Here is a 12,216-nt window from a genome sequence, read left to right as displayed (position 1 = left end):
ATATCACACAATATTCTGTGGGCCTCGAGAAATCACTGAAAACGCTCTGAAACTCTGGCACTGGGAGCGTCGTTCTCCAAAAGTGGCTGGCACTCAATGAGTTAATTAATGTAAGCTATCGCATAAATCTTGTGCCAAGCATAGATTTAATCTAGGTTTAGTGAAAACAGCTGAATGGAGAAAAATCCAAAACAAAGAAGTGATTCAGGACTTGAACTATAAACAAAGACAGAAGCTGAAGGAAGAAGATTTTTGTCGACAAAGAGCCCAGAGCAGGTTGCCAGGAGCCCTGATCCCAGAAGACGATCTGCCCGGGTGATGCACCTCACCTGAGGTATGGACTTGTCCCAAATCACGCTCATTACTCGCGCTCCCCAGGCCCGCGAGCTCCCTCTGCTACCTGAACCCCTTCTTGCCCCTTTTGCTGCACTTTGTCGGGGGGCCGCGGCAGCTTGAAGGTTAGAGAAGCTGAGCTTCCATGGAGGAAGGCTGGCTTCACAGCGTTCACACTGGGCTGGGAAAATTGGCGAGGAGAAGAGGACTGTATAGAAACAAACACGCTGAATAGCTACCGTCTGGCTGAGAGCTGCCTGTTCTCGGGGGATCTAAATGATCATGCATGGAGCGGTAGTCTTTGAAATATCAAAGAGAAAAGTATTCTGGATGTTAGAGTGATCCATTTCCACCATTGTTTGCACCAGCACCACTCGCCCTGTCACTCAGCCGTGACTCATAAGACAGACTTGGTTATTAGATCTGTATTATTGACTGAAAGTAGACCACAAGTGCCTTATGTCTTATTATGTTTCACTCTCAAGTGCATTTGTCTTTTGTTGATGAGCTCTATCGAAAAGCAATAACCGTACAATCATGTGTGTGTGTGTGTGTGTGTGTGTGTGTGTGCGTGTGTGCGTGCGTATCGAAAAGCAATAACCGTACAATCATATTAGCTTCTTCCATTGCAATCTACAATCTATTGCTCAAAGGCTTTGGGGAAATTCCCAGGGCTTCATTTGTAAAATTGGTCTTACAAAATAGTGCTATTGTGAATTATGTTTTGAATTAACCGAGGCAGAGAAACTTTTCCATCATTTCTTTTGTATGTAAAATATAAGCAGCATATCCAATTGCAATGCATAGATCAACCTGTAATCCAATCACATGTCTACATATTCTATTGAAGTGGTTTTCTATCATGCACTGATGGCCCTCTACTTTAAAGGGATACACCACTTTTTTGGAAGTTTAGCTCATTTGCCACATCCCCCCTACATAACCAAGATACACCATGCCTTACCGGCACTGTCCGCTCAGTTCACAGTGAGCTACAGTCGTGAAGTTAGTAATTATCACCATAGAATGGAGGCTAATGGTACAGCTGTTAAAAATCTGCCAAAACTCACATCTCACCGCGCCAAAATACATGTGCTTCGGGTACTCGCCACACGATGAAATATTAATCCAAAATGCACATAATTGGTCTTTTAGGAAGGAAAAGAGGTAGCCGGCACTACTTTCCAAACATGGCCGACGACCTCTTTTCCTTCCAAAAAGACAGAAATTATATTTTTTGGGTTGAAAGGGATGAAGGGGATGAAAGACCCTTGTTGACTGGGGCTTCTTGGAATTCTTTATTTAATTCCAAATTCCTGTGCCCTAAATTCCAGGACCAGCAGCAATGAATGCTCTATTTCTCTAACATTAATAAAACAAAATTCAAATGACTTTTCTTTCAAAAAGAAAAAAGAAGAAGAAGAAAGAAAAAAGTGGTCTCTAATTGAATCTAACCAACAATCTTCTTGGTAGGTTAACAGCTACGGTGGAGGTGATGAACTTCTTATCTATTCTCATTTCCTATTAGTTTTGTTAGGTTAGGTTAAGTTTATTTGATATGGACATCACAGAGCATTGGATATGTAACCTGTCCACAGGCGACTCCTACACCAAAGTTGTTGTTGTGCCCTTTATTTAGCTCAGTGTATTTTTATATTTATATTACTTATGTATTTTAATATTCTCCCATGCTGTATGTTTGTTGCTATGCTGTGCCAGTGCAGTGGCAGGATGCTACAGTGGAATCCGCTCATAGTGATCACATTTATAGTGATCAACCGCTTATATTGATCAAAAAGCTTGGTCCCGAATCATTCCTATACACATGCTATTTAAAGAATTTGCTTATAGTGATCAATATTGCGCTTACAGTGATCATTTTGGGCCTTGTCCCAACTGTGAACAATGGGAAAAAAATTAAAAATACTGTAATTTTATTTATTTTTTTACTTACAAACTGCCAAAAATGAGCCAACGAGATACAGCAGCGATACTCTGTGCATGTCTGTCTGTATATAGAGAGATCACAGTATCTCTGTCTGTGGAGAGATGGCAGTGTCTCTGTCTACGTGAGACCGCTGTGTTTGAAACAGCTGGAGGCCTAACTTACTGTATGGATTTTTAAAGTCAATAACATTCCTTTACTTTATATGAAATAAAGTAAAATAAAGAAAAAAAACAGTTATAATCATCATCCGCTTATAGAGATCAATTTGACCCATCCCAAGGTCTGTCAAGGCGAGTACACCCGCCCAACTTCCGCCCACTGCAAACACTGCGTGAAAGCTTGAGGCCAGACGGTCTGGTAGAAGGAAATGAAATGTGAGGTCATGTGACCAGCTGGTTTAGCAGGCTAACCCACCCTGAACCCTGGCCAGTACGTTTCACTTTTAGCTGTTTGCACCAGGCGTTTAGTGATGACATATCTCTTTGCCCCTGCAGAAGGTGTTGTTGTACATACATCTTACATCATATACTGTACCTTTAATAACACTCACGCTGGGCTCACAGCTGCTGATGCCAGACAGACCCCCCACAATGGACAGGATAGGATTTGCTGAGATGTCCAAAGCCTTTGCCTGGGTCAATCACCTGGACCCGCAGGTTGACTTCTTTGACAGCTACACCGCAGGAAGGAAAGGCTGATGTGCTACAGCAGTTGCTCATACAGCTTTGCTTAATAAGCATTCTGAATGAGCATTTCTTTCTAAATGTATAATAATATGAAAGATGTTTATCAGAGCTGGAGCGATTCCCCGGGTAGGAGGGAGGCTTGTTCAAGAACAAGCAACCCTACTTGGAAGATGTCCAAAAAGCAGTCGTGTAAATCAGAAGGAAAAACGAGGCCATCTGTCTGCAGTGATGGAGAGAGAGAGGCAGTACCTCCTCTCACCACCTCCTGCATCTACTGTTTGACCTTCTGCCAGATGGAGAGAGAGGCAGTACCTCCTCTCACCACCTACTGCATCGACTGTTTGACCTTCTGCCAGTGGCCCATTTGGGTACATTAACCCAGGGGAATAGCGGGGAAATGAAACCATGTTTTCTGTAATACCATTCTCAGAAGAACCGGTGGTTCTAACAAGGTTGGTGAGACAGAAACTGTCAAACATCACAGCAGCCAGACTCTGAATCATAAATTTGATTTTATTTGATTTTATTTAGCACAATTTAAAAAACAGTGCAAGGAGGGAACGAAGCCCAAAGGGCTTGTACAGAGTTCCACTCTGTTTACTTCTATAAACAGACAGTGAACTTTCCTTGAACGTCTCAAATGTCAGCTGTGCTATCATCATAATAGGGCAGGCGAGGCCATGCAGCAGCTGAGCTGCGGGCGAGGCCGCGCAGTGGCCGAGGTGTGTACGCGAGCCCGCGCAGCGGGCAAGCTGCAGGCTGCATATATACCTAGGCCAGCCTAGGTATATATGCCTACTTGTGTGAAATGCCTCCTTCTCTCTGTGCTGTATGTTTTGTCCGTTTTAAAATGTAATTTATTTTATTTTATTTTTTACTGCGTAAAAAGGTGAGTGTGATTTATTAAGCTGAGCGGTGAGTGTGAGTTATTAAGCTGAGCGGTGAGTGTGATTTATTAAGCTGAGTGGTGAGTGTGACTTATTAAGCTGAGCGGTGAGTGTGAGTTATTAAGCTGAGCAGTGAGTGTGACTTATTAAGCTGAGCGGTGAGTGTGAGTTATTAAGCTGAGTGGTGAGTGTGATTTATTAAGCTGAGTGGTGAGTGTGACTTATTAAGCTGAGCAGTGAGTGACTTATTAAGCTGAGCGGTGAGTGTGCTTTATTAAAGTTGAAGTCAAAGTCAAGTCACTTTGGAAAACGCCATCTTTCTCGATTATGTGTGCAACCAGTAACCTACCTTTGTTATGGTGATCATAATGACATCAAAGGCTCTGTCAGCATTTCTTGTTTGTATGAATGTGGCCTAGATAGAAATGTAATTGAAAAATAGAATTGCCATTTCACATTTCACATTTCATGAATACTGTAGAAGACTTTCTGTATGGCCGCACTATATAAACAATTGAGCATATAAAGGATAATTCTGTTTATTTTGAACCTGCGCCTTATTTTTCTATCTGATTATTTTCCTAGTTTTTGCTATCATGACGATTGAAAATTAGCCTCTATGGCTAATCTGGCACCAGTACATGATGGATTTAGGTGCTCACATTAATTATTATTATTATTATTATTAAAGGTAATAATAATAATAACAATAATAATAATAATAATAATTGATTAGATTTATGTAACGCCTTTCTAGATACTCAAAGCGTTTCACATATCAGGAGGGGGAGGGAACTCAACTCATCCACCACCGATGTGTAGCACCCACCTGCAATTAATGTCCATTGTCCCTTTTTTAAATAAATAAACTTTCAAACTGCAGTCTTGCTTTGGCCTTTTGGTTGTGTATGTTATTGGACAGATGAAATGACAATTTTTTGTCGCAATGGCAAACATTATGAAAGTATGGCCCAGTTTGGGGGGGGGGGGAAGTATGTCAACTATTTCAAAATTCCTTTAAACCACTAGGACTAGACTCCTGAAAAATCAACCTGAACCCATTCCATCCCCAAATAAATACATTATTCTACATATCTCATTATCTCATTTGCTTGTCCTCTCTGTAGTTGTCACGTTGGACACATACTCCTGTATGGACCCTGGCATCCCAGTGAACGGGGTTCGGTTGGGACATGACCTGTCCATCGGCTCCACCGTGTCCTTCCAGTGTGACCCAGGGTACCGGCTGAGCCACGAAGAGCCACTGCTGTGTGAGAAGAACCACTTCTGGAGCCACCCGCTGCCCACCTGTGATGGTACGTGTCTATCAACCATCTGCACATCCTCTGTATGTTTGATCCTACATTGATTGAAGACGGCAATAGTAGCTGAGTAACATCTGGATGTTACTCAACTAAAGCTGTGTTCACACCAAGATATTTATTTTTCTCTCTGTCGCTTAATTCAACCCTCTCTAAATCGCTCGTCAACAGGCACAGGAATTGACGGACATGTGGGGGCTATAACGTTACGCAATGTCATGATGTTTGTCCACTACGAGCCACCGTAGTTGTTTAGAAGCTAAGCCTATCAGCGTGCTCCTAACGTGAGTTCTATACCGGTAGTACAGACTTCACTTCATGTCAGCTGTCAGGCTGTCAATCAGCTGTCAATGCGGTTTGTTGCCACACAATAAACCAGCGGTTTGTTCCAAGCCAGTGTGATCCTTGACTCACTCTCACACGGCAGCCAATCAGCGTTGAACAGCGAGCGACTGATGCCAGCGTAATTTCGCTCGAGTTGGGATATTTCATCTTGGGCGACGAGCGTATTTTCTCCCTATCGCTCTGTCTCTGTCGCTCGGACGGCCAGCGATTTTTCTCCCGGGCGAATATACGCTCAATCGCTCGTTTGCGTTGACTTTGTATGAAAACTCGATGCCAGCGAAAAACTTTAATAGGTCGGTGTGAACGCAGCTTAACTTGGCCGTCTACTGCCACATTCCCAAGGCGCTGCTGTGGCAGCAGTGAGGGGGCGCTGCTGAGCTTCCATGGCAGCAGTGAGGGTGGGGGGGGGATGGTGCTTTTGTAAAGAACAAAATGTGGCAGTACTGTAGTACTACAGCAAAGTGGTCAAACTAATTAAGTAAACACTGTAACATGTTGCTTAATAGAGAGATTTGATGTTGTGTTCAGGTGCTTAACACATTCACTGCCAGCCGTTTTTTCAATACTGTAGGTAGGTTCTGCCAAGGTTTTTTTTTTAAGGATTCTGGCTCATCTTTCAAGAGCCGAGGATTCTTTTCTGCTAAGATTTTGTGAACACAAATTATCTCAAAAGAACTAATAGAATGTGTGCTTTCTCTGTCTAAAATAGTTAGTTTGTAGAGTTAGTAGTTATGTAGGCATTAGAATACAGCATGGTTTCAGCGTCTGAAAATTTAAGCTGAGATAAATGGCTTTTTGTGAAATTTGATAGAACAGTCACTTTAACCATTTATTTTTGGCGTAAGACGTCAGACATCTAAACAATAGTTTTGAACAGTAATTTCCTCCATAGCAGCAGGAAACCCCCCTCTCCTTCAAACTCCTCCCTCCGTGTGTGTTCTCCTCCCTCCGTGGCTGCAGCGGTACAAGCGAGGCTCTGCCTGTCTGTGCTGCCTGGCTGCTGGCGGCTGCTCTTTGGGCGAGTCTGTATGGGGCTCGTTCGTTTCGGTTGTGAGCTCAGCTGGAATGAAGCTGCGTGCGATTGTGGGCTTTCTGCCGGTGTTTCAAAGTGTGTTGCACCCATAATCTATTATGCAAATTTGCAATCCCCCACCGCCAGCTCCCAGCGCGATAATGCGCGAAAGCGAAAGCGTTTTCGCCAATCCATTTTACAGTATGAGAATGGTTTCCTCGCGCGTTCCCCTGCAGTTTTGGCTCGGCTTTTTCTAGTTTGGAGAGCACTGTCGCCACTTAGTGGGTCGGTGGAATGGGTTGTACACGTTCGGTGGCTCCCATATTTATATAGGAGATGTAAAAGGGTCCCACCGTCAAATTTTGACGGTGGGACTGCGTGGGACTGCCAATGGCGAGTTGACTCGCCATTGGCAGTCAACCGTTGGTTTCTGCTTGACGAGTTGACTCGCCAATGGCAGTGAACGTGTTAATAGAGAGATTTGATGTTGTGTTCATGTGCTTAATAGAGATATTTGATGTTGTGTTCATGTGCTTAATAGAGATATTTGATGTTGTGTTCAGGTGCTTCATAGAGAGATTTGATGTTGTGTTCATGTGCTTAATAGAGATATTTGATGTTGTGTTCAGGTGCTTCATAGAGAGATTTGATGTTGTGTTCAGGTGCTTCATAGAGAGATTTGATGTTGTGTTCACAGCGCTTCTGGCAGAAGTATGTGTATATATCCACCCGCTGCCAATTCCTCTCCATCTCCCGGCTCAATCTCCTATGAAAGTTGGTGCTACAATGGTTCGGCCAGAGGGACAACTCTGCCTCTGATTGGCCTGAACCAACGAATCATCACTCCTCATGCCTAAAACCTAACCAATTGCCCCTCCTCCCCGTCCCTCCAGCCCATCCATTTGATCAGTTAACTTATTTTACAGTCAGCTGTTGTGTTACGCAGGAAAGCACCGCACGTTGGATGTTTTCTGGATAATCCTGCAGATTCAATCCAGATCCTGCAGATAATTGAAGAACTTGTGTAACGAAGAACGTCTTTGATTAGTAACTGTAATGCGAATACTGGATTTAGGAACAGTAATGCCTTGCACTACTCGTTACAGACAAATGTAATGTGATTAATTAACCTCTTGCATTGCACCGTAACACGGGCGTAACGTTTCAGATTTTTTGCTGTTCATCTGTCATTAACGTGATGAATTAGGTGGTTAATTCTGAACAATGCTGTTCATGCTACATACCAACTTAATCGGCTGAATCTTGCGCATCGAACTATGTCTTCCTTTTTCGGATCAGATCAACACAGCGGAAGTTATAGCCGTCTTTGTACAAAGACAAAGACAACATTTCAGATTATTTGGCTTTTTATAATGGCTTTTTGGAAATCCGCCTAGGTATCTCCCTACAAAAACCACTGCCAAATACTCATGTTTTGGTATTTTTTCATCTTCTTTGAGTTGGGATGTGGTAAGGCCTGTGGCTATGTCTCCATTGGGTTTCTAGCCATAAATACAACAACCACAGGTAACTGTTTACACTCTAAAAGTGTTTTTTATTCTAGGCGAGAATCAACCACTGTGTTTGAGCTGGTGTTACTCAGGGTCAGTAATACATAGAGTCATTCTGACACGTGGAACAGAAACGTCAAAGTCTTACCTTTCAGAAAAGGTCAGGCAGTTGTCTGTAACCCTAGCGGTTCAGCCACAGTAAGCATTTTAGTTTGGGTATGTCGTTTTCACCATTTTCTTCAGAAATAGGTGGCTTTAGAACCCCCAACACTGCTGATTCACTGAAAGCCGTGGCAAACGCAGATAACATGATGACTGAAGAGACATCCCCGGCTAAACGGCACATTTCCTTTATAAAGCTTCCAGATGGAGGTTGAGATCAAAACAAAGTTGTGTTGCACACTAATTGCAGTGATGCGTCTTTCCACCAAAGCACAACAAGTCTGAAGTCTGATTTTCATGCAATTTACAGGCAAGCTGTTTGCAATGACTTTGTGGCAGACGTTACTTTGTAACTGTTCACTTCTTTATATGGTTGTCTGCCAATTATGTCTGCTATTCATTATGGATGTCGTGGGCAATGCCAAGCAGCACTCCCTGACACTGTTTCACTCTGCAAATTAAGAGAACCTCATTCTAATTCAGAGAATCTAATTCTAATTCAGAAAGCATCAAAACTAAGCTGAGCTGTTAGAATGCACTCTATAAATACAGTCCATTTTCCATTTAGCATAAGAAAGTGAAAGACAAACACTAATTCCTCTCACCAGTTTGTCATGCTTTTCTTGATTCCAACACCTAACATGTATGTGTTTGATCTATTTATTATCTTCCTATTATTGTGATTGACGGCACTATAATAATCAATTTATTTGGTCAGAAATCTCCCTAATTGTTTGATCTATTCCAGAAAACTAAAATCAATTGAATTGACCCCAGCGCAAATGTGAAGTGTAAATCCACCTTTGTACTTGGGGCATTCTAATATGAATATTCAAAGTATTGCAATTATATAAATGTCATAATTGATTGGTTGAAACACGGTTTCAGACGGAAGCCCGTCTTTATTGTCACACGAACACACTACAACACATGCATGCGGCCACAACACACACTCATGCTGACGGTGCCCGGTGAAATATGTCCTCTGCATTTGACCCATCCAGGCTTGTCCTTTCCTCCGGGGGGCAGGCCAGGAGCAGTGGTCGCTTTTTCTTTCCAGCGCCCAGGGACCATCATTGGACCATCATTGGACCAACTTCAGATGTTGTCGTCACTCGTCGGATGACGATCTTCTGCATGTTTTTAGTGGGGCGTTATGTACGGAGGAACCCCCTGGGGGGTACGGGGAGACAGGGCCGTAGCCAGGGATTTCGGGCCCCATGAAAGGATATCACATCGGGCCCACGGATGCCGCCGTCCGAAGGGCTGCGGCGGAAAATTTTGGCCATTTGGGGCCCCTGTCAGTCAAGGGCCCTTGGAATCGTCCACACTTTTCCCCCCCTGGCTACGGCCCTGCGGGGAGAACATGCAAACTCCACACAGAAAGGCCCTTTCAAGGAGATAGCCCACCTGGGCAGTAGGCACTGAAGATATGGGGAGGTCACAACTCCAGCGCCCACAGTGTCCCAGGCGAGAATCGACCTCAGGCAATCAACTCAGGTTGATTGGATGGATGTGCTGATTAAATTTTATACTGCACAGCGCCGTATTTTTGCTTGTTTTACTTAAAAGAAATACGAAAAACAAGAGCTTTTGAACCTTTAGGGCTCTATCTTCCCCCTGGCCTTAGGTGCTAAACTGGCGTTAAACGCAAAAAAACACACTTTGCGCCTGCCTATCCATGACTCGGGAAGATAGCATCATGTTTTTACGCCTCAAAATGCGCTTTACGCTGAAGAGGCGTGGCGCAGTGCCAGAATAGGACAGAATGGGCGTTTCGGCCTTAAATACCAGCCTAAAGCTATCTTCCCAACTGGCGTTAATTTTGCGGTTAGCACTTTTCAAATTATTTTTATTACATTAATCCTCTTCGTGCTCGATAGCACATAAGGTCTTTACCAACGAACGCCAATGCTGCCTGTCTGCTGCCCAATGCTGCACTTGGCCCCAGGTCCATCCCAGTCGTTTCATTTCCTCCTCCACAGATCTTCTCCATGTCTCTTTGGGTCGGCCTCGTTTTCTTTTTCCAGGTGGTGTCCATCTCATGGCCACCCCTGGGATAGCACTTGGGTCCATTCTGCAAACATGTCCGATCCATATCCACCTTCTGTTTTTGATCACATTTGACAGTGGGGTCGTGCCCGTTCTCCTGTAAAGGTCTGCATTTAAGATTGTCCTAGGCCAAAATATCCTCAGTATCCTCCTAAGGCTTCTTGTCTGGAATACATCTAGCTTGTGACAGATGGTCTTTGTCACTTTCCATGATTCTGCACCATACAGGAGAACCCCAAGGACGTTGCTCTTAAGTGCTTTTCAAAACCAGCCGTTATTCAGTGCGCCGGGGACAGGCTAGTGAATGGAGAATAGAATATAGAATAAAATAGTTTAGAATACAATAGAATATAAGATTGGAAGATTACAGCATGCAGTGGCAACCCTTCTCAGGCTTTGGGTGAAGTTGTAATGCACAGTTGATTTAACTCAAATCAACTCTCAATAACTGTCAAACTAGATGAATGACTTCAAAACCGTTTACAGTTTGAGAGTTGATTTGAGTTAATGAGTTATTAATTTGAGTTAGAGGAGAGATGATGCTGAACTTCAAAGCAGTTTGGTGCATGTCCCCGATGTGAGCGGTATCCCCCATAATCTCCCTCTAGTGTTGCTTTTTTTTACGGTGTTCAGGAATACAGCGAGGACAATTGTGGTGATTACTCCAGCGGTGTGGAAAACAAACAAACAAACAAACCAAAGGGTAAACGATCTTCTCCACAGTTGCAGGATTATAACTAAGAAAAGGCGTGCAAGGGCTGGTGGAAAGCACCACAAGTGACTGTCTGTATTGATTGAAAAGTTTATTTCTATAGGGACAGATACATAAACATAGAGCATTCACAGGAAACAGTCTTTGTTATATATCTTGACATTTATAGCCTAAGCTAGTTTGCAATGTTTGTCCCTAGATGTTATAAGGCAAATATAAAAACAGGGTACAGAATGCAGACTATAGAATACAGCTGTTAGGTTACACAAAATATAAAACATAAAACAAATATACATCTGTTATGTACAGTATACAAGATATGTAGTAAATATACATTAGTGTGTTAATGTAATACATTAATAACATCAAGGAAAGCAACATAAGATTAGCAACTTAAAATGGGGAGTTTTATCCACACTCGCACCCATCCACTCTCACACTTAGTCAATTACACTGGCAACATCCATCTATCCTACATACACACACGGCACACACACACGGCACACACACACACACACACACACACACACATCTAAACAAGACACACACACGCACACACACTCACACACCCACCCCATGATGTAGTGTTCTCTATCGTTATCGGGGTTTACCCTCCAATACAGAGATATGAATATATCTTGTATGGGAAGCTGATTACAAATGATATCAGGTGACGTGAATAATTACTTTAAGACAATCCACCTGTGGACGTGGTTACACCCAAGCCTATAAAGCCCCTGTTAACCATGCCTACTTCGACTTTTTCGATTTCACTGGAGCAGTGTGACGTGTGGTCGCTCTGTCTGAGACAATCAAAAATCTTATAAACTAACTTCTATTACTGACTCTCTCGTAAACAGCCTTGCCTCTTACCTTCGGTGGTGGGAGAGAGGACGATTGCCTCTCGTGGCGGCTGTTGTCGGGGTGAGCACAAACTTCTCAGCGCTGACATATTGTCTCCAGGTCTCTGGAGGCTTCCATGTCTTGGGGAGCTAGGTCTTGTTTCTCGGCTCCGTAACTGGACAGTGAGAGCAGGTCCGCGAGTGTGTTGTCCGTCTCCTATATAACGCTAAACACAACTTCCTCGGCGCTGACATATTGTCTCCAGGTTTCTGGAGGCTTGCGTGTCCTGCGGCGCTTGGTCCTCTCTCGGCTCCCTAATCAGGACAACGAGAGCAGGTCAGCGGGTTCGTTGTCAGCTTTCTCTCTATCTCTCTCTCTGGCCGCGACTTCTGTCTGGCGAACA

At 43.5% G+C, this 12,216-nt stretch overlaps 1 protein-coding gene across 1 annotated transcript in view; it reads left to right on the top strand.

Moving 5' to 3' along the window:
• LOC310800114 (CUB and sushi domain-containing protein 3-like) overlaps positions 1 to 12,216 on the top strand; it is a gene marked incomplete at both ends in the record, with an annotated part of 662,783 nt that overhangs the window by 301,598 nt on the left and 348,969 nt on the right. The window contains one exon of the mRNA XM_083662685.1: positions 4,982 to 5,170. Within this exon, the coding sequence (XP_083518811.1) occupies positions 4,982 to 5,170 (189 nt within the window). The remainder of the gene's footprint in view (positions 1 to 4,981; positions 5,171 to 12,216) is intronic.

The sequence above is a fragment of the Poromitra crassiceps genome (genome assembly GCF_964638095.1).
Source record: "Poromitra crassiceps genome assembly, chromosome: 29".
Lineage (NCBI taxonomy): Eukaryota > Metazoa > Chordata > Actinopteri > Beryciformes > Melamphaidae > Poromitra > Poromitra crassiceps.
This window is presented reverse-complemented; position numbering and strand designations above follow the sequence as displayed.